The sequence below is a fragment of the Artemia franciscana genome, chromosome 6, assembly GCF_032884065.1.
Source record: "Artemia franciscana chromosome 6, ASM3288406v1, whole genome shotgun sequence".
Lineage (NCBI taxonomy): Eukaryota > Metazoa > Arthropoda > Branchiopoda > Anostraca > Artemiidae > Artemia > Artemia franciscana.
The window spans coordinates 11,978,045-12,002,500 of NC_088868.1; the positions used below are offsets into that span (position 1 = coordinate 11,978,045).

Here is a 24,456-nt window from a genome sequence, read left to right on the forward strand (position 1 = left end):
AAATCTCAGACGTGAAGTATTACTGCTGTGTTACTATCTTATTATTTATTCTTTGGATCCAAACCGTAGATGTGACCAGAAACTATATTCTGGACACGCAAAGTTTAATTTTTCTTTTGGCTATCTCTGGTTGCACTGACTACTGGACGGGTATGGCTTAACATATGTTTCTAATGCTCATTACCATTAATTATCTTGACTTTTAATTCATAATAGTCTTTAAAATGCCATTGAAAATAACCTTGTATTTGTGAATCGTCCTTTTAATTTCGTTCCCTCTATTTCGTTGAATTGCGGGTAGCTACTAAGAGTTAAACTCAACTAATGACAAAATACTTTATTGTCAACTATTTTTTCACTATGGTTGGTCATATCGATCCTGTGATAAATAAATATTGGAAAAGGGTTCATTAGAATAAAGATATTAAAGCTGATGTGACTTTTTTATAGCAATTAAATGAAAAAACAAGTTTTTTTTTTAACTGCAAATAAGGAGCGACATTAAAACTTAAAACAAACAGAAATTATTCCGTATAAGAAAGGGGTTGTCCTTCCTCGACGCCTCGCTCTTTACGCCAAAGTTTGACTCTTTCTCACAACTCTACTTTTTAAAACAATGAAAAACTTTAGAGTAAAGAGCGACGCGTTGAGGGGGGTGGAAGCCCTATCATATACGGAATAATTCGTTTTGAGTTTTAATTTCGCTCCTTTTATCAGTAATATATATTCATAACTTACGAATTAACTTACGTAGCGACCTTCTACATTTGTATATTTTTATTACGTATACGAGGGGGTTCGCCCCCTCATTAATATCTCGCTCTTTAAACTAAAGCTTGAAATTTGTCCCATTTCTTTAAGAATGACCCCTGAATCACAAAGGCCGTAGAATAAATAGTTGAATTTACTAGAAATACTTTAGTGTAAAGAGCGAGGTATTGTGGAGAAGACGAACCCCCTTATATACGAAATAATTTCTTTTCGTTTTAGGTTTTAATGCTGCTCCTTACTTCCAGCTGAAAAAAACTTCCTATATTTATTTTCTCATTGTTCTTTTTAAATAATGCTAGAAAATTCTGCGCCCCCTTCATGGAAATTCTCTTCCCTCATGATAAATCCCTCCATGGAATGTTCCTCCCGCATAACCCCCTCCCCCTCAACGCAAAAAAATTCCCCCTGAAAATTTACGTATACTTTCCCATGACTATTACCATATGTAAACAATGGTCAAAGTTTGTAACTTGCAGCCCCTCCCCGGGGACTGTGAGGATCAAGTCGTCCCAAAAGACTTAATTTTTTGGTTTTTCGACTATTCTGAACAAAATGGCTATCTCAAAATTTTGATTAGGTGACTTTGGGAAAACAAAAGCGTGTGAGGGGGCCTAGGTGCCCTTCATTTTGTTGGTCATTTAAAAAAGGTACCATAACTTTTAATTTCCGTTATAATGAGCCTTCTTGTGACATTCTAGGACCACTGGGTCGATGCAATCACCCCTATGAAAAAAACAAAAAAAAAAACAACAACAAATAAACACGCATCCGTGATCTGTCTTCTGGCAAAAACAAAAAACAAACAAAATTCCACATTTTTGTAGATTTGAGATTGAAACTTCTGTATAGTTATCTAATACGCTGAATCTGATGGTCTGATCAAGATTCTATGACTTTTAGGGGGTGTTTCCTCCTATTTTCTGGAATAAGGCGAATCATCTCAGGCTTGTAACTTTTGATGGGTAAAATTAAACTTGATGGAACTTATATATTGAAAATCAGAACGAAAATGTAATGCTTTTGACGTAACTATTGGTATCAAATTCCCTTTTTTTAGAGTTTCAGTTACTATTGATTCGGGTTGCTCCTTACTACAGTTCGTTACCACGAAATATTTGATAAAGATCGCACTAGAATAAAGCACTGATTTGTGTAATTTTGTGCCAGAAACCAGCATTGATGATCCGACTAGAACTGAAACGCTATCAATTTAAATTGTAATATAACCAACCGTTTAGAACTATTAAATCGGTATTTATTTAGCCTCCGAGATTCTGACCCTGTACTAATACATGGTGGCATATTCATCTATGCAGTCGATTTGAGTTGAAGCAATTTGAACGGATAATGTAGGCACTCATTCGTAAGCTTAATTGACTGAGTAAATTCCATAAAGATTTGAGGAAGATACTAGATCTTTCTCTTAGAGGAGGGGGTGCCTTAAAAGGTACGTTTTGAGGCTTAAATTTGTCAACTCTCCCCGAAATTTGTTTTGTTGATTGAATAATTGTTAATACAATTGCAATACTGCCATATAAATAAATCCTTAATCATAACAAAAGTTTTAATCAAAATTTTGTTTTTCTACTGGTGGTCCCCGTTCCCCTCAAAATCCCAACATTCGTAAGATCTTTTCCATAATTCTGTATAGTTTTACAGTAGTTGTCTCTTTTTGTGTTTACAAATTCATAATTTTGATCTGAATTTAATCTGAATACAACATAAAAATCGTTGACACCATAGTATTACTGTTTTAGTAAATAAATCCTTATTCATAAAAGCTTTTTTATTCAAAATTTGTTTTTCTACTCCTGTCCCGCTGCTGGTCCCCGTTCCCCCTGCAATTTCAAGATTCTTAAGATCTGCTAAATAATTCCGTACCTTCTTAACGTTGTTGTCTGTTTGTGTTTTCAAATTCATAATTTTGATCCGAATTTAGTCTGAACATAACATCAAAATCGTTAACATCATAGCATTACTATCATAGTAAATAAATCGCTATTCCCCCCAAAAAATCTTAGTAAATAAATCCTTATTCATAAAAATTTTTTAATCAAAATTTTACTTTTCTATTGTTCTCCCCTGCCCACCCTGAAATATCAAGATTTTTAAGATATGTTCCATAGTCCTGTATATTTTTAGAGTTGTTGTCTTCTTTGTATTTTCAAATTCATAATCTTGATCTGAAGATCTGATTTTGATTTGATCTAATCAATTTGATTAGGCATAGCTTAGGAGTTTAAATTTATTTAGTAAAGGCCCTAATTGATTTTTTTTTATTTTATCTTCAATGTTGGTAAGAAAGTATTAAAATCGCATTTCATTTTGAATATGTTTTTTTTTGTCTCTTTTCAATATATGGTTTCACTCTACGCCTATAAATGGAAAAACTTAATTTAAACTCTAAGCATGCTTAGATATTGACACCGGTCTTCTTGAAAATTCATGTTCTCAATATTTATGACTTTCACAAAATTATTTCAATCCTTATTATGTAGAATTTAAGTTTTTTGTTCCTTCCAAGATAAATCAATGCGCTTTATTTTCAATCTTAAATTGAATTATCTTTTTTTTACCTCAAAATCCACTTTAACACAATTAGGCTTCAATGAGGTTTTTATCTATTTTCAATATTATGAAATAGGTATGATGGCACTTATTATGCAGAATCTGTTTTTATTTTTTGAAATATGATTTCACTTTAGATTTGTTTATAGACTGATTATCTATATTCTATGCAGGCTTGAATTATCCACTCTAGGTCTCCTCAGAATTCATATTTCCAATATTGATCACTTTCACAAACCTAATTAGAATGTTGTCAATGTCAAAGTCAGGTGTTACCAAAACATACTTTCGTTTTCTACTGAAGCAATCCAAGAACGTTTCCTCAATCTATAATAAAATAAAAAATAGGTCTATTTGCATGATAAAACGTAACATAATTATTTTAAATAATCGAAATCTTGACCAGAATCGCTTTAGGATCTGAAGCCAAGTTATTTCGTTTGTACTGTCAAGAGAAGTAAAGAATAATTTGTAACAGGACTTTCATTACTTTAATTTTTAATATATACCTCGCCCCCCCCCCCAAAAAAAATGACTTCTGTTGGGGAACTTAGTAAGCATGAGACTTTTCATGGACAAGATATTAACTGTGTCATAGTTGTATCCACAGACAGAAAAGTGGGGGGGGGGGGGTGTTCCTCACCCTTCGGTGTCTTTTCAATGGCTTTTCGGAAGATTTGAAAAAGTTTAAATCCCCCATTTAAAGATATTTAAATCCCCCAAGTCAGAAATAGTGTATTCAAAAAACAATTTTTAGCAAATTGATTGCTTTTAAATCTTGCGCTTTCCCCATTATAATCCTTATGCTACTTCAAGTTCGATAATAATAAATTGTATTTACCCCTTTGGTAACAACAATTTGCCAAAGCTTTTGTTGACAATATGATTCATGTAGGATTTTTCCCAGCATTTTTTAGTATCAAACAGAAAGTCATATGACATTAAAGAGTGACATTAAGATCAAAACGAAGAAAAATCAACCTCCAAGCTTTACGCTAAAGTTTAACTAAATGAGCACTTTAATTCTGGGAGCATGACGATGAAAAGAATTAAAATTTTCTTCTTTTTTTCGGGGGGGGGGGGGAGGTATAGCATTCATTTGTAAAGCATTAACAAATCATGCTTGGACTTTAGAGTCCAAGAGTCCGGTTTTTAGAGTGGGGAAAGGGTGCAGCAACCCACCTCATTTTTAGCATAATTTTGTTTTCATTTTAAGTTTTAGCATCAATCTTTACTTTAATTTGAAAAAAGAATCTTTTTAGTTTAATTTATCGTTGCTTTTAATATCATAGTTTGACTGCAAGTAGACTACTTATAAGTCTAGGAACGAATGTGCCTCTGTGCGTAAAACTGGCCTCTGAGACCCGAAGGCCATGAAGACAATTTTCCGATGGTTCTTAGCCGAGTGGTTCTCTGGAATTTTCTATCAATACCATTTTGACCCTATTTGGACCAAAATTACTTCCCTGGTTGTGGCACAAAATGAGAGAAGTTGGTTCTGTGCTGTGAAGTTATATGAATTGTCAGTGGAAAAGGCTTGACTTTTAAAGTTTCGGTGGAAACCCTTTTGATATTCTGCAACGACAGATTCGGTACGGTCATATCTGAGGGTAATAGCGTAAGGAAAGCTTAAAAACCCACGTGTGCGCCTATCTTTCTAGGGAGTAATATCAAATTTTGTTCGTGTAAATTGATGCTTCTAGTCCCGTTTCAAGATTCCCAGACATATTGAACTCATTTGTACTATATAGTTGTTTTGGTAAATATTTTGCAGTTCATATAATTGACTTACCAATAAAGTGAACATACCACTCGATGCCTTTTCTTATGTTCTTTACGAATATAATAATCGCTTCTATTGCAAACTCAAATTTAAGCACTTTTTGACCTAAGCTAACTAACCTAACCTAACCATAAATAGTTTTGACACTGAGAAAATGTGATATTATTTTTTCAAAAAACGACAGAGAAAACGCAGTATTGTTTTGTCAAAAACGACCGATAACTCATACTGTAATTGAAAATTCGTCAATTTTAAGAGTTCAAAAAGTGCTTAAATTTGACTTTAAGATAGAAGTGATTATTATATTCGTAAAGAACATAAAGAAAAGGCATCAAGTGGTACGTTATTGGTAAGTCAATCATATGAACTGCGAAATATTTACCGTTGTTTTCTCGATTTTTTAAAATCAAGCAAATTTCCTTTTGCTGATAAGTTTCTACAGGTAACTTAAAAGCGACTGAATTCTGTAGAATAAGCATGAAAGCTTGCGCAGATATTTTTAACACCAAAATGTTTTTATTCTTTCCTTCCCCTTTTTCCGAAGGAACAAAAATGTATGAAGCAGTAAGTGAAGAAGTAAAATGATGCTTAACTTAGAAAAATTTTCGGACTAACGGATCCATTTACTTTCTAGTTTTTCTGCTATCGCATAATGATAGTGCCAAATTAAATTTCACAGACTTAGCCACAAAATTGCTTGCATTCCTTATTGAATATTCAGTTTCAACCTCTAAATGGTTTTAATCCATCGTTTTCTTTTCTCAGTACAGGTTTTTGACAAAAATTGTTGGTTGCTTTTAGCTGTTTTTCTTAGTTTTTTTTTTCACACAAGACCTTTTGTTTCAAAATACAGCATCTCTAAGGAAACGTAATATACACAAGTACTTCAAATGCTGCTTAAACTAGACCGTATTTAAATAAAATTACAAAACAGCATGAAAATTAAAATACAGCTGATTTTCCTTAGCCGTTGTTTCCAATTCTGGTCAAACAGAAGTTCAAGTTTTGCTTTTTTTTTCTCTCAATACCGCAAGATTCAATGTAACAAGATTCTCCATTTCAAAGTAAAGCAATCGTAAAAAGTATTTTTGATTTCTGGACTTGTTTATATTTATTTAATGCCCCGTGCGGTGGATGTCTCTGGATTATGTTGTGTTTCTCTGTGTAGTTTATTTCGCATCACACTCTGCTATGACTTGGTTTCGGTGGGTATATAAGTGATGGGCGGCTGTTAGTCATTTTGTTTTTAGCATACTTTTTTTCTGGCCGTAATTCCTGGCCGTAGATCCTTGTGGCCATTTATGATGATATGTTTTTAATTATTTTCATTGTTTTAATTATTTTAAATTCATTGTTGGATAGTTCTGTCTATCTATCTATCTATCTATCTATCTGTTAAATAGCGAAATTAGTACAATTTGAAATTAAAAAAGAAGTCAGTATTGAAACTAAATAAACTCTTTGAATAAGTGAGGGTAATAAAGTACTTTGAAGGGCTTAAAACAACCTTCTACTGATAACTGTTTATACTCTTCTGCTGTGGTAAGTGCCATAGACATATATCTACGACCTATACAGGGCGCCCACAGGGAGGATACTTTCAGCGGAAGGTCTCTGTCCCAATGCCTACAGATTTTCGAGGTTTTTGTCATAGTTTTCTGTGTTTTTAATATAAATCGTAGATTTACCCTTTTTCTGAAATATCCCTTCCCCCTGAGGTATCTTCTCTTTCGCCCCTCCTACCCCAAAAAATGATCTATGCAGTGAGGAATGCAGTGAGGAATTAGATTATTAGTCCAGCTTTATATTATGCCGAATTATGAAACGTTTTAATAATCATTTTAAGTAGCTTATGAGTGACATGCGCCGTCACTTTTAAAAAACAAAGTCGATTCGTCCGTTAGCTCCCCTCTTAAACCTAAGAAGTTCATTTCAAGAGACCTTAGTTTTTACTAGCGATGATTTTAATAATGGTATGTACAGCACCGCAAATGAGGTAGGGTGGTCTTTAGCTCTGTGCCTTTCTCCTAAAATCTTAAGATTTCCTTCTTAAGTTTCTGTGTTATCTTTTTTTCGTTTTTGACCCCCAAGCCTCCCTCTAAAAAAGGGTTGTTTCCTGTTCGAGATACATTTTTGTATATGTACCGGAAATTTTTCTACTTACAATGTTTAGTACCAACTATAAGTTATGGCTCTTTTATGCAGTGATAAGGCCTATCTATTCTATGGATTTTGGTTCTGCGCAATTTCTTCCCAAAAAGACTAGCAAAGTTAATGAAGAGTATTTCATACAAACAACGCTTTGCTCTAATTTTTCTGTCAATAGGTGTAATATTTTTAGAACATGGACTTTGATTAATATTACTACTTCTACCACTACTACTACTAACTCACCGCAACACCAAGCCGCCTGAGGCCATCACAACACAGCTATGCACGTTCCTCCTCCAACCTATTCTATTCAAGGCCTCCCTTAAATCTTTATTTATGACATCCTCCCACCCCAGACGAGGATGACCTACAATCCGTTTAGCCCCAGACGGTTGGCCAAAAAGGACAATCTTCGGCAATCTGTCACCCTTCATCCGCAGAATGTGGCCTAGCCATCCTAATCTTTCTTTCATCGTAGCCCTAGAAAGTGGGATTGACCCACAAAATTTTCGCATAACCTACTGTTTAAAATACGGTCAGTCAGCCGGGCACCCAGAACAATCCGTAGGCAATTTCTCTGGAAAACATCTAGTAAATTTTCACCCGCTTTTTGGAGTGCCCATGCTTCAGAGCCATATTTGACCATTGTCATCACTGTAGTTTCCACTATTCTGATTTTGGTTTGTAGACTAATAAGATTAATCCAGATTAATATTAGCACCAAATAAAATAAAAATACCTTTTTTCTAATTGTACTGCTGGAGTACCACTTTGACTCTGTCCTATTTTTCTTATACCACCGTTTCGTCTATCGAAAGAAGGGTCTAAGAGTCTAACCACCATGGTTTTTACCGAAATTTTGGACCTCTTGCCGGATTGATGGACCTGATGATACATTTTGGAAAGCTATGCATAAGTTTTGCCTGGAACCAAAAAGGGCGGTTGTTACCTATTCTTGAGGCAGAGTAGGCAGGCAACTACAATATTAACTTTTGAACTGAAAGATATACTGTACAATTCCTTTTTAGACCATATCATTCCTGTTTCATGATATGATTTCATGAGAAATGATTTTTCAAGAGAAATTACATTGTTTTTGTTTTTTGCATAAATTTGTTCATGAAGTACATAATTTAAAAAATTTCAGGGGGGGGGCAGGCAACTACAAAATTAACTTTTGAACTGAAAGATATGCTGTACGATTTCCTTTTTAGACCATATCAGTCCTGTTTCAAGATATGATTTCATGAGAAATGATCTTTCAAGAGAAATTGCATCGTTTTCTTTGCATAAATTTGCTCATGAAGTACACAATCTAAAAAAAAATTGGGAGACAGGTAACTTCTTTGTTGTGGTACAAACGTGAAATATATTGGGTAATGGCTGTGCTCTAAGTGAGCTAAGTCATAATTCAATGTAAAACGACCTAGTGGGGAAAGGTGGATAGTTTGCCCTTTTGTCAACTTTCTCTATCCAACCCTCTCCACCTCAGATTTTTTGCATAGAAAATTTTGCCCTTTTTTAGATGTGGCATCATGTAGGGATTTTCAATCTTTATAATTAGGACCATAAAGAGGATACGTAGTCCTTCCATGGAAAATAAATTATATAATCGTTTTATTTTTTTAGAAAGGGCGAGCCCTTCTTTTTAAGGTGTCTGACATAGGGCGATAAGTGAAGATTAGTAGAGGTTTGAGCATAGAAGGACCCAAGAAAACAAGAAAAATAACAATTAATGTAAATTAGCATTAACTTGTACATACTTTAGCCGCTATTACTTAATTGCACTTTTAAGGCTTATTTATTATCCTTGCGCAACTTACTCGAAAGTACATCTGTTAAAAAAAATAAAAATGGAAAATATTGAACACAATCTAAATAAATGTACAAGCTGTTACTGAATTCTGGTTAATTTTACTTGAATGATTTGAAAAAACTAACTGATGTCCTTAGCTAAGCTTACCACCTTGATTTTTTTTTTTCGATTTGGCTCACTATTCCTAATAAGTGGTTGTTCCAATGTCCTTGAAAACATGGTAAGCGCACGATTTTAAACGATTTTATGAGGGCTTTAAACCCCCCCCCCCCCAATTTCGGTCCGGCTCGTAAATCGTAACAAAAATGCATATAAACAAATTTTTGATCCTTGCATTTCCAAGAATAGAATTTTCTTTTTGTCTAGCTTCTTTTTGCCAATAAAAAAGTAAATGCATCCATTTAACATAGTAAAATTCTTATGATTATTACCCATTTTTATAAAAATTTCGGAACCAGGAATTGAGTCCAATGTCCTAGCAAAAGTAATAAGCATGCAATTTTATTAATAATGGCGTTTCCGTGACCTAACAAAAAATTCAGGGCACATATACGATGGGGGTTATTTCACCATTTTTGGGGGATTAATATAAAACTATTCATGGTTTCTCTTCTTTAGAAACAGTGTTGTCTCACTAGCTTTCTCAGCCAAACCACCCATGATACTTACACTCACAGTTAATTAATAGCAATTATTGAGACGATTGGCATATTATCAAGTAATTAATGCATTTGTGATTCTTCCCTTAAAGTACCAAGGACAGTGAAAATATAATCTGATTGTTTGAATTGGTTGAACGGAACCATACACAAGCATGTACATCTTAAAAGATTACGAAAAATCAGCAATTCAATCTTTTATGGAAAAAAAGCTTTCGCATGCAGTTATTGGTTTTAACTGGTGTTAAATTAGAAAAAAAAGAAACGTGGGTGAAAAACCATCATAAATTAAGCTAAAAACACATGTTAACAAATAGTTTAAGAGTATGTGGCTTTCTTTCGAAGCTGTATTTATCTTTGGCAATCAATAGATTGTTAATATTTGAAATCTTATGGGCGAAAAGTATAGTCAAACTTAGCTACTTTGTTTTGGTGATTTATTTTCAACGTGGTGACACCGACGAAATATGGTGCTGCCATACAAAGTTTATAATTTTGAAACAACCAAAACAAAATCTAAGGAAATAAATCTAAGACCTAAGATGGTTTTAGGTGAAATAAATGTTTTCATTTTGGTATCTTTGGTACTTTGAAGTCATCATTTTGCTCACTTATATTGATGAATGAATTGAAATGATTATCCAATCTCCGTTCTTAAAAAAAGAAAAAGAAATCAGATTGTTTCTTCTGTAAATAATTCCTCATAATCCAGGATGCTGAATATTTTCTTTTTCCGAGAAAGGAACTAAGGTTCAAATTTTTAAATTTGGTGCCTCTTCTGACATCTAGAAAAGTCCATATGAATGACTCCCATCTTTTGTGATCTTGTGCTTGCTCTCCGGTATATCGGAGTCCCTAGCTATCCCATTTTCAGCAAAATATTTGAGTCCAACTAAGTGGTGGCAATTGTGGTGGTGGGCGGCTCAATGTTACAGCAGTGACGACCGAGATCAATATTTGAGAGTTTGTCGATCCATTGTATCCATAGGGTTTTTTTAGACAGTGGTGGTCAAAGATTCCATATTATGGAGATGAGATACCTTTAATGGCCAAGTCTGATTATAGTTGGGTTAGAGATATAATTAGCTTGGTGCCCATGGAAGGTGGCGCAAATTATGTTCTTGGTGTTAATAAATGTAAAGGTTCAGTCATTTGAGCCAAAGTTATTTTTTTATAACATTCTTTGAGCTATAAACATAATAGGATCCTAAGTTGGGATTTTTAGAGAAGTTTAAACTGAACAAATGTTCCTGGCTAAATAGCCAACAAACTTGAATCATATAACACTAATAAATTTGAGGATCATTATATTCTTTTAGGAAAATCGATGGAAAAAGTGTGGAATATCGTTTGATTTGATGGGATATGTCATGGATTCATCTTGGTGCAAATACAATGTCATTGTATCTATTTATCGTAATGATGGAACGGTAGCGATTGCACATGGTGGTATCGAAGTTGGACAGGGGATCAACACAAAGGTGAGTTTTAAGGAAGAATCTCTTGTGCATACTCATCATTGAGCTATCCATATTTAATTGCTTTCCTAATGTTCTATCCAACGTAATCTATTAGAATAGGAATATTGATTTTCAGAAATATCACAAATATCTATTTTGGATATAAATGAGTTAAATCTGGCAAATATGTCTTTTTGAACACAATAGCAATATGTCATAGGAATCTTAGGAATATTTACAACTTTATATATTTCAAAGGGCTGATAGGAAAAACTGATCGATTTATTTATTTATTTGAAAATTAAAAGTAAAGACTGTAATTCTTTTACTGTATGTATGAGAGGATTTATATGGTCTCCTTTTTTTGTACATCCCTACCCTTCATTCCTCCGCCCTGCTGTTTGCCAAGCCAATACACTAAACTCGCAGAAACACGGTTTTCTCAGTGCTTACAAGAGGAGACAATACGTGATGAGTACTTGAAGAGCAGCTTTTTAATACCCTGCTTCTTCATTTTGGGTGGAGATGCCCCCACCCCAGAAAAACTATTCCATAAAACCTCTTTGTCGATTCGTTAAAAGGAAAGTCAGCAGACACGGCTTCAAAGAATAACCTTGGTAAAAGATCAACTAGTCGCGTATCAGGTACTACTAACATTAAATGGCCTGGAACCATGAAAGGCTTCAGTAAAAAATTGCCTTATTTTTTATTTATGAAATTGTAATCAGTTTAATTGACGTGTACTAATAGACATTTTAAGACCAACATTATGGAATATTACCCCTGGTATATATATATATATATACATATATATATATATATATATATATATATATATATATATATATATATATATATATATATTTCACTGCTTATGTTTGAATTTGATTAGTTACATGCAATTCCTTCCACCTTTTCATTTCCTTGACATAACCATCCTTTGGCGGAAACTGCAGCGCTATCTATTTATTTAATTAAGCAGAATCCTAAACATCCTCTTTGTGAAATTCAGTCACAAACTACTTTAAGGAAAGATCAATCAAAGGGTAAAGTATGTATTAGGAAAAAATGTTTTAACAAGCCAAAAACATCCACAGCATGACAAATATACAGTAGCTTTTGGAGTTTAACGTGACTTGTTACTTATTCTATTTTTTATTTATTTATCACATATAATGTAATATAAAAGCCCCTCAATCGCTTCCTTTCTTTTTTGTCAAATCAAAAACAAAAAACTTTTTTACTGAAAGAAAGGAACAATGTTAAAACTTAAAATGAACAAAAAACAGTGCATATTGGATGGGGCTGCCCCTTTTTTACGTCCCATTCCTCGCTCTTTACGTTAAAATCTTAAAGTTCTTTAAGAATACTATAAATATTATCCCATTCAAATTCAACAACCCTCATGTTTGGACAGTCTTTTTTGAAAAATTTTGTCAAAAAGTCAAACTTTATCGTAAAGAGCGAGGGTTGAGGAAGGGTAATAATTACGGAATAATTATTCCGTAATCTCATATACCGAATATTTTCTGTTCACCTTTAAGTTTTAATGGTGTTCCTTACTTTCAGTTAAAAAATGTGTTTTTTATTTGCTTTCTGACCATTTTTTAAGTCATACCAGGATTTAAAAATCCTGGATGCCCTTCCATCCCGTCCCCCGTGTAAAAATTTCCTCTAAAAAATTTCCCCTCGGTGACTGTCCTCTCGCAGAAATTTCTTATGGGAAATCCCCATCCTTCATATTTCATCCTACAGACCTAATACTTTACACGAAATTTTGTTTGGTAAACTTCATGCCGAGACCAGATTTATCATTTTTAGTAGCTATACCACTACTTGTCTCGGATAAATACCATACCTGTTAACAGGTCAGGATTTTTTTTATGGCACTTGGTATTAACCAAGTGACATATAGCAATCGCCAATTCTGTCGGTCTGTCTGTTGGTCCCGGTTTCGCTACTTTAGGCACTTCCAGGTAAGCTAGGACGATGAAATTTGGCAGGCGTATCAGGGACAGGACCAGCTTAAATTAGAAATAGTCGTTTTCCCAATTTGACCATCTGGGGGGGGGGAGTGGGGGGCCGGTTAATTCGGAAAAAATAGAAAAAATGAAGTATTTTTAACTTATGAATGGGTCATGGGATCTTAATGAAATTTGATGTTTGGAATGATATTGTGTCTCAGTGTTCTTATTTTAAATCCCGACGGGATCTGATGACATTGGGGGGAGTTGGAGGGGGGAAACCGAAAATCTTGGAAAACACTTAGAGTGGAGGGATCGGGATAAAACTTGATGGGAAAAATATTCACAAGTCCCAGATACATGATTGACATAATCGGAACGGATCCGCTCTCTTTGGGGTAGTTGGGGGGGGGGCATTCTGAAAAATTAGAAAAAATTAGGTATTTTTAACTTACGAACGGGTGATCGGATCTCAATGAAATTTGATGTTAAGAAGGATATCGTGTCTTAGAGCTCATATTTTAAATCCCGACCGGATCTGGTGACATTGGGGGGGGGGAGAGTTGGGAGGGGGAAACCTAAAACTTGGAAAACACTCAGAGTGGAGGGATCGGGATGAAACTTGGTGGGAAAATTAAACACAAGCGCTAGATACATGATTGACATAAACGGAACGTATCCGCTCTCTTTGGGATAGTTGGGGGGGGGGTTTATTTTGGAAAAATTAGAAAAAATGAGGTATTTTTAACTTACGAACAGGTGATCGGATCTCAATGAAATTTGATATTTAGAAGGATATCATGGCTCAGAGGTCTTATTTTAAACCCAACCAGATCTGGTGACATTGGGGGGGGGGAGTTGGGAGGGGGAAACCTAAAACTTGAAAAGACTTAGAGTGGAGGGATCGGGGTGAAACTTGGTGGAAAAAATAAGCACAAGCCCCAGATACATGATTGACATAATCGGAACGGATCCGCTCTCTTTGTGGTAGTTGGGGGGGGGGGTAATTCTGAAAAATTAGAAAAAATTAGGTATTTTTAACTTGCGAACGGGTGATCGGATCTCAATGAAATTTGATGTTTAGAAGGATATCGTGTTTTGGAGCTCTTATTTTAAATCCCGACAGGATCTTGTGACATTGGGGAGAGTTTGGAGGGGGAAACCTAAAACTTGAAAAACACTTAGAGTGGAGGGATCGGGATGAAACTTGGTTGGAAAAATAAACACAAGTGCTCGACACATGATTGACATAAACGGAACGGATCCGCTCTCTTTGGGATAGTTGGGGGGGGGGGGGGTTTCTGAAAAATTAGAAAAAAGGAGGCATTTTTAACTTACGAACAGGTGAACGGATTTCAATGAAATTTGATATTTAGAAGGATATCGTGGCTCAGAGCTCTTATTTTAAACCCAACCAGATCTGGTGACATTGGGGGGGGGGGGGAGTTGGGAGGGGGAAACCTAAAACTTGAAAAACACTTAGAGTGGAGGGATTGGGATGAAACCTGGTGGAAAAAATAACCACGAGTCCTAGATACATGATTGACATAACCGGAACGGATCCGCTCTCTTTGGGGTAGCTGGAGGAGGGGTTAATTCTGAAAAATTAGAAAAAATGAGGTATTTTTAACTTACGAACGGGTTATCGGATCTCAATGAAATTTGATATTTAGAAGGATATCGTGTCTCAAAGCTTTTATTTCAAATCCTGACTGGATCTGGTGACGTCGGGGGGAGTTTGGGGTGGGGGAACCTAAAATCATGGAAAACGCTTAGATTGGAGGGATCGGGATGAAACTTGGTGGGTTAAATAAGAAGAAGTCTTACATACGTGATTTACATAGCTGGAACGGATCCGATCTATTGGCGGGGGGGGGGGTTAATCCTGAAAAATAAGAAAAAATTACGCATTTTTAACTTACGAAGGAGTGATAGGATCTTCATGAAACTTCATATTTAGAAGGACCTCGCAACTCAGATATCTTATTTTAAATCTCAACCGGATCAAGCATAATTGGGGGGGGGGACCGGAATTCTTGGAAAATGTGGAAATTGGGGTAATTTTATCTTACGAATAGATGATCGGATCTTAATGAAATTTGATTTTTAGAAAGAATTCATGTCTCAGAGCTGTTATTTCAAATCCCGACCAGATTGTTTGACTTTTGGGGGGAGTTGGAGGGGGGAATCTTGGAAAAACACTTGGAGTGTAGGAATCGGGATGAAGTTTGGTGGATAGAATAAACAAATGTCCTTGATACGTGATTGACAGAATCGTACTGGTTTCGCTCTCTTTGGGCGAGTTGGGGGGAGGGGTTCAGTGATTTGGCGAGTTTGGTGCTTCTGGACGTGCTTGGACGATGAAAATTGATAGGCGTGTTAGGGAGCTGCACAATTTGACTTGATAAAGTCGTTTTCCCAGATTCGACCATCTGGGGGGCTAAAGGGAGAGGAAAAATTAGAAAAAATTAGGTATTTATAACTTACGAGTGGGTGATTGGATCTTAATGAATTTTCATATTTAGAAGGACATCGCGACTCAGAGTTCTTATTTTAAGTCCTGACCGGCATTAAGCCTCTTATTCTCCTTTTTAAATCAATCTATTGATTCATAGAATTTTGTTAGAGCTCATACCATATGATCTCTTGGCTCTTAGCTCTTCTCGCCTCGTCACAAGTGCCATATGAGCTCTTAGCTCTTGTTCTTTGTTTATCTCTGATCAACTGGACAGGTGAAGTTCAATAAAAGCATTTCAAACAGTTCGTGTTAGTGCATTGTAAGTATGGAGTGACTCGGCCCGGTAGCAATAAAACGGAATTTTGACAACAATTTATACATCAAAAGGTTTGGGTTTCATGCTGATTCCAACCACATAAAATTCATTAAGTTTATTAAGCTGTTATATTTTAACGCGGCGTAGGGTTTCGTTGTACTGTTTAGAATTGGTCTCATTTGGAATTCAAAGTTTCAACATTGTTTTTATTTGCTTATCTAATTTTAGGTGGCGCAAGTGGCTGCAAAAGAGCTAGGAATTTCTGTTGATATGATTTCAGTTAAGCCAACGAATAGCTTAACCAACCCAAATAGTGCACCTACTGGAGGAAGTACTACTAGTGATGCTAATTGTTGGGTGAGTGAATATCAATATTTACGTCTCCTTCTTCCATGACTTCTATACTTAAAACTTGGGTTTTATCAAGGTCGCTCCCAGGATTTCACCCATATTTTAAGCATAGGCCAATTCTTTTTTATTTAAATAGAATTAAAAGTTTTCTATTTGACGGAAAATTTTAGGAACGAATTTGGAGCGAAAATTGGTTTCACCCAGAAAAATGGTTTCAAATCCCCACTTCGAGTTTCTACATGAATAGAAATTATATCCTGCTTTAACCTTGTGAATAACCTTACTTAATCTCCCCTGACGATAAAACCATCTATATCTAAATCAGTAGTTCAATATATTTATTCTTCTGTACACATAATTTCAAAAAAAAAAAAAACTATGGCAGGAATAATTGAACATACGCCACAAGTCTCGGTAATTAAATGCCTATCAGCTACTTGGGGAGATAACACATAAAACAGGAAATATCTTTTACTGATTACATGATTTGAATGATTATGTAGATGAATTTTGGCCTTCACATGTAACTTTGCTGGTACATCCCTATTCTTTTTCATCCATTTTTAACGCTATCTATCTTTTCTGAAATTAGTCTTGTTAACGTCAGATATTATTGAAATTTTACGAGAAGCGTCTAGGAATAGACTATTTTGAATTATCAGAATTGTCCGGAATTTGTCAGATCGATTTTATGATGAAATGAAAGTTTTCCTATTTTTAAAGAGTAACAACTGGTAATTAAAAGTTTATTAAAAGGATTTCATTTGTAATTCATCTGATACATCGCCATCAATTCAGTTATCAAATTGACTCGTATAAATTTGCTGAATCGAAGCAAACCTTTCCTCAGCTTAAATTTTCTGCGCTTGCAAATTAATAAAAAAAAAATGCTTCTTTCCAAGTTAGATTACTAAAATCCTTCAAATTAATTAAATTGCCTTATACGAAAAACGAGCGACAGTCTTTTTTTGACTGCATGTAAAATGTAATTTCATTATCCGCTCACAAAACGATGTTTATTTGTATGCCTATATATATATATGTATATATATATATATATATATATATATATATTATATATATATATATATATATATATATATATATATATATATATATATATATATATATATATATATATATATGTATATATATATGTATATATATATATATATATATATATATATATATATATATATATATATATATATATATATATATATATATATATATATATATATATATATATAATATATATATATATATACACATATATATATATATATATATATATATATATATATATATATATATATATATATATATATATATATATATATATATATATATATATATATATATATATATATATATATATATATATATATATATATATATATATATGAAAAGAGAAATCACCAATGCTACAGTACAAACACAAAAAAAAAAAAAAAAAAAAAAAAAAAAAAAAAAAAAAAAAAAAAAAAAAAAAAAAAAAAAAAGAGACAGAAGGAGAAAAGGAAGACTGTTTTCCTAAATTAGTGATTAATATAGACCAGCACTTGAATGAGGCCTTAACCCTACTCATCCATACAATCACATAGGTCAAACAGCATAGCCACACACAATCAACCATAAAGAATAATCCATGGACAGGCAGTCATGTCGTCAATAAGTATAAGTCGTCATTTACCGAACAATAGAAAAAATAATATAGACAAATAATTCAGAGGCAACACCCAACATAAGGGCTCATCAGGAGAATACACTGGCCTATATAGGGTTTCGCCACTCTAAATTCTCTACCCAGCACAGTGTTGTGGCTACCACAGAATATCCATGGCATCCCCGCGTCAGGTATCACCCCCAAAATACATGCCTATGAAAAAAAAAAAAACAGCAAATGTAAAACAACCAAGTAAAACCAAAACAAGCTTATCTTGTTAATATATCCCTCCCTTTAGCAACAATAGGTAAACTAAATATTATAAATTTTACCAAATCACAAATATTAACACATTGCAAAAAACCTGAATGAACTAAACAATTATAGAATTCATCTTTACCATGTGGCTAATTTTTAAAAAAAATCCGCTCAATTAGAAACACAATTCAAAATAAATGGCGCTGTGACAACATTTCTCGAACCTCCGAAATTAGTTAAAAATTTCTTTAAGTATTTCTAGATAATTCTTTTGATATTTATTTAAAAGTTCGTTATAATGAAAACTAAATTTTTTAAATTGCCAAGTTAATTTATTTGCAGAAAAACCTCTTGATATCAATTTTTGGCTTAAGATTTTACATCTATTTTTAAAATCAATATAATTACTACAAATCCTTGCATAACGAAGTAACTGTGAGAAAAACGCTGAATATGTGATATTTGAGTGTATATTACTTTCAGGGAATGGGAAACTAATCACTTCAAAATCAAAATCATCCGTTTTATTATACATTTTAAAACTTAATTTATTATTATCACAAATATTAATATTTAAATCTAAGAAATGATCTTCATGACCAGCGCCATGACTAGGCTCAAGAATAAGCTCTGATGGATATATATTTTTAGAAATATCAATGAAATCCTTACAATTTAAGACCAAAATATCATCTAAATATCTTTTATTATTTGACAAAGCATGTTTGAAATTAATTGGATTATTCTTATCCATCATATATTTATATTCTAGTTGACTTAAAAACAAGTCAGCTATAAATGGGCTGGCATTCCCCCCCATGGGAATTCCCATAATTTGCTTGTACAAATCACCCCCAAATCTTATATAAGTATTGTATAAAACAAATTCCAATAACTCAAAAATCATATCCAAGCTGTAACATCTCAAGTTAACTGTAGTATTAAAGCAGTTTGTCCATATGGCTTTATTATTATAACTGTCTATTTTTAAGAACCTTTTACTAGATAAGAGGAAAGATTTCTTTATAACAGTTTTTAAATTATCAAACACTAAATTAAGTGATAAATTAGTATACATTGTCGCAAAATCGAAAGACTCAATTCTTTTAGCTGAAACCATTGTTAAAGAATCTATCACCTGCAGTGAATTATTAACACTCCAATATGGATTAAAATTCGAAAATTTTTTAATACCAGAACAATAGGTTTTAAGTTTATTTACAATTTCCTTTAAAATTAAAGAGAGGTCAGTAGCAACAATGCGGGTTGGACATTTAGCTGCTCCAGCAATAAACCGTGGTTTAGGGGGATTCTTATGAAATTTTACAGTCCAATATAGGAAAGGGAACTTTTTATCATTGTCATTTATTTTAATATTAAAATTTTTAAAAAGTATTTCTTCAGTCTTTTCAATTAAATTCTCATCCTCTATATTTACCTTTTCATAAACATTAGTTGTGCATAACTCCCTTTTTAAGATATCACAATACAGCTTCTGACAAATTATGGCAAAATTATTATTAGCTTTATCCACTGGCACAATTACAAATTCATTCTTTAGATTAGCAATTGCTTGTTTAATCTTCGCATTATAAAATAATGATTTAGTGTTACTATTTTTTAAGTTAGAATATATTTTATTTCTTACTCTACTAATAATTAAATTCTTCCAACTTTGAAAACTCTCTTTATTTTTATTCTCTTTCTTACACCACTTATCAATAAATAAATCAAAATCATTTTCCAAGCCATCAAGAACACTCGATGGTTTCAGATGATGAGAAAGACGGAAATTAGCCCCTTTATTCATTATAATTTGGAGATCATCTTGCTTTATTATTGACAAGTCCCCTGTTATAACATGTTTGTAAGTAGGATTTACAAATGGGCCAAGTTGCTTACAATTACAAACCGGTTCCCAATTTATATCGCTATCTAGTTTTTTTAGTATTAAATTATAATTAAAAATAATTTGCCCAATAGTTTTTGAAAATTTATAAGTTAAAACTGGACTATCATTATAATTTAAATTACTAGGAAGGGCATGTTTCACATGCCGCTGATTTAAAATTTCTGGTAAATTAATATCTTCAATCTGCTTACAAGTAAAATTAATAGGTAAATATAATCTGTTATCCTTATTACTAATCTTATCGAACTTTTTCTTTTTTGAAATAAATTTCGTTTTAGTTAGAATACAAATTGTATCACATATTACTTTAAAATTATAATCAAGAGCTGTATTATTCTTAACAATCCAGAAAAGTTTGATTAAATTCCTCTTGGATAAATTATTTAGACACTTTATTACAGAAATCATACCCCTAGATTCAAGTAGCTGGCATAGATCTATAGAAAGCATATGTACATCTAATTCATTTTTTCTATTATTTTTCCTATGTCCTCTCGATTGTTTTTTACGTTTAGTAGGACAAGTAAAAGAAGGATGGTCCATAAAACCATCAATACATTTAACAACAACATGAGACATGTCACCATATTTTGCTACACGATCATTTAGCCCAAAAGGATAAGCTGTACCAAGAGTATGGATCCAGAAATCCTCCTGTTTACGTAGTCTATTATTCTTCTCTTCTTTATTTAAATTTTCTAATTCTAAATTTTCTAAAATTGTGACAGTTATATCTGATATGGAACATTTACCATTACTACAATGTTGAACTAAATAGTTATTAGTTTTTTCATTATTAACTGTTGTCTTGTGTCCAGAAAATCTTTTATATATATTATTAGTTGTTTCCACCACATATTGTAGGCAGCATTTATTACATTCTAATAGGTAAATTACATTGGTTGTTCTACAATTAACATTACCACGTAACTTGCATGCAAAATTTTTATTATACAATGTACTTTTAACAGAAGTCCGTGGGACAAAATGATCTTGGCAAAGAAAACAACGACTTTTACACTTACTAACTTTCAAAAAATCGTTCCGAGTTCCGAGGCTAATATTTGTGTTTTGTTGCATAAAAAGTTATTGAAAATAAATCCAAAACAAACCAACATCCAAATCAAAATCCAACAATCATAGTCCAAAAAACATGCCAAGGTCAATAGGTCAATAAATACATAAACAAAAAGATGAAAGAACATGAAATTTGCATAAGTGCCATCTCACCAATAATTAACAATATCAGGTTGAAAACCTGGACCAGGGTAAATGCCAAACAGCATAAAGAAGCTTTTGGAGACGGAGAGAAGGGGGAGGGGAGTTAGCTTCTTCGTCTCCTTGGGTTGAAGAGATTTCTTTTAGTGAGATGTCTGAATTTGATTTGTAATATGTTTGACTTGACGACCCAAAGAAAGAGTACAGATAATCTGACTAAAACCCAAAGAAACGAGCATAATATATTTTACGTAGAATACAACGTATACGCCGTGTAATACTAATAATAAAATCCTTGTTCAACTGCCATGTATATATATATATATATATATATATATATATATATATATATATATATATATATATATATATATATATATATATGTATATATATATATATATATATATATATATATATATATATATATATATATATATATATATATATATGTGTATATATATATATATATATGTATATTATATATTATATTTATATTTATATTATATATTTATTTGACTTATTTGCTTACTTTATATTTGCTGAATCGAAGCAAACGTTTCCTTAGCTTAAATTTTTTGCGCTAGCAAACTAATGAAAAAGTGCTTCTTTCCAAGTTAGATTACTAAAATCGTTTGAATTAGTAAAGCGCCTGTACAAAAAATTAGCAACAGTCTTTTATTAACTACAGATAGAATCTAATTTCATTACCCGCTCACAAAACGATGTCTATTTGCGCATATGAGAAAGCTGTTTATTTATAGAATTCGAGATACAGTTTATCATATCCTCTACTGTTTTATCCTATAAAGGATGATCAAATGGGTGAACATACAATATTTTTTTCTTTTGTTAATTGCTATGTTAAGGCCTGCCTAGTTGCCTCTTAGATATAGCCTCTTAGAGAGCTCTAAATACTTACCTCTTCACATACTTACTAGAAGTAGTGAATAAACTTCATTTCTTGTCACACAACTGCTGTAAGATTGTTTTTTCTGCTCTATCCGTATTCTCTAAAACGCTTTTATCTTTCTGATTTATCTGTCTTTAGTTAATTTTCATTATTAGTATTTTCTTGTTCACTCAGTCATAATTTTTTTTTCAGTTCTTTTCTTACTATCAGCTATTTTGTCTTATTCTTTTACTTGTGTGTTTCTGTTTACTTGTGTCTTTTAAACACATTTTTATTATTAATAAGTTTCTTAAAAAGGCATTACCTAATCACAAGACCATAGCCAGTGGGGGGGGGGATGGATTACCAGATTTCATTACCAGATTTCATGCACTAATTCCAAAAGGGTCATAAACATGCCTTAGATAGGACACAATGGTTGGAACATCCATTATTTTAAATTCTAGCCAATATCAGCCTTGTTCTAGTTCGGCAGACATCAGTTAATATTACTTATTAATGAGGCGACGCATAATGAGCCAAAGGATAAGATGGATGGATTACATTTTACAGAGAATAAGCTGCTAAAAATCGGGATAAAATTAAAAGCACGAGGTCCTAGAATAGATGGGAAGGGATTATAAGAAACGATTAAGAAAAGAAGTCAAAGCATTACGAGAAGTGGCAAAGAGCATGTCTCTGGATATTTTAGGGATGACTGTCTCTTAAAATCCAAATGCTTTTATGGTGTGGTGAGTTGTTAATAGCAGTCGTAAAAGCTTGTAAAATAATTCAGTAGTAAAGATAAGGCGTTAGTTCTTTCCTGAATTATTGATAGTATTCATTGAGTGCCATTTATTATATGTATCTACCTTATTCTTTCAGTAAATTGGAAAAATATATGCTTTAAATGAATTTTTTCCTTATTATTTTATAGGCCATTGCTGAGGCTTGTAAAGAGCTAATGAGTCGCCTGAATCCTATCAAGCAGAAGCTAGGTAAAGGAGCAAACTGGATTCAACTGGTCAGTCAAGCTTACAACGACAATGTTGACCTCTGCGCAAGGAAGTACTTTAATGGAAATGTTGATGTAAAACATCACTTTTACGTGATTGCTGGAATTGTATCAGAAGTTGAGGTTGATGTTCTCACCGGTGAAAGACAGGTAAATTGGTTAAAGTTATAGGTACAGGTACGTCGACAGGCACATTGAAGGTAACGTTATAGGTACGTTGACAGGTAAATTGGTTAAAATTAGCGTACATCGGTTAATGTTTAGGTCAACTACATGAAAGGACGTAGCTGTACAGTTTCTCGTCCCTTTGTGACTTGGGGTAGAATTTATCCATTGGCATTCATCATATACAATAAATGCTATGGCTACTGATTGTTTTAATTAGCGATAGGTGTGGTCTCGGTATGAAGTTTCTCAAGTGACATTTTGTTAGCATAAAATATGAATCTTAACATGACGAAACATGGAAAAATATATTTTTTTCGTTGAATAAATTTGCTAAAGATTGAAAAAGTAGAACATAAAGAGCAAAAATGACTTCAAAAAGAGAATCTATCTCGAAGTTCATTCAAAAAAAGTTTAGTTTTTTCTTCTACCTTGCTAAAAATAGCTTATGTTTTTGCTATAATTTCTGCTGGCCAAGAGACTATTTTCTCGCGTTTCCAAACATATCATTAAGTATATTAGTTTTAGGGATTTCATTTTATAACATTCTATAGAGGGGAGACTATGCTATAGGATGAAGGGTCGCATGAGTACCGTAATCGACCCCCATTTAAACATGTTCTCCGGTACTTCGACTTAAAGTTACGGATAATCAACCAATTAGGTAAAAGCAATGGATCCTATGTGATTGCTTACGAATTACTAGATTTCTTTATTCCAGGTTACCCGAGTTGATATTTGCGAGGACGCGGGAAGGTCCATTAGCCCTAAAATTGACTTGTGCCAAATTGAAGGAGCCCTTGTCATGGGACTTGGGATGTATTTAACTGAAATTGTCAAGAGAGATCCCAATAGCGGCAAACTACTTACTAATGGATCATGGGTAATTTTACTTTAGTATTGTAGCTTCTCTCTGAAGAACCACACCACGAGGGACATGGAAGTTTCACCCTATCACCCCCCTTTCCTTTACGTTGAAACAATTCACGAAAAATGAAGTTTTTAGCATCCCCCCTGAAATTTTTTTGATCCTTT

The 24,456-nt window shown here is 33.2% G+C and overlaps 1 protein-coding gene across 2 annotated transcripts in view; it reads left to right on the forward strand.

Moving 5' to 3' along the window:
- Positions 1–24,456, forward strand: part of LOC136028056 (xanthine dehydrogenase/oxidase-like) — a 103,875-nt gene that overhangs the window by 10,880 nt on the left and 68,539 nt on the right. The window contains exons 3-6 of one of the 2 annotated variants that reach the window (XM_065705649.1): positions 11,068–11,229; positions 16,175–16,303; positions 23,179–23,406; positions 24,143–24,304. In XM_065705649.1, coding sequence (XP_065561721.1) covers positions 11,068–11,229; positions 16,175–16,303; positions 23,179–23,406; positions 24,143–24,304 — 681 coding nt within the window. The remainder of the gene's footprint in view (positions 1–11,067; positions 11,230–16,174; positions 16,304–23,178; positions 23,407–24,142; positions 24,305–24,456) is intronic. The other variant, XM_065705651.1, reaches the window with a different exon arrangement.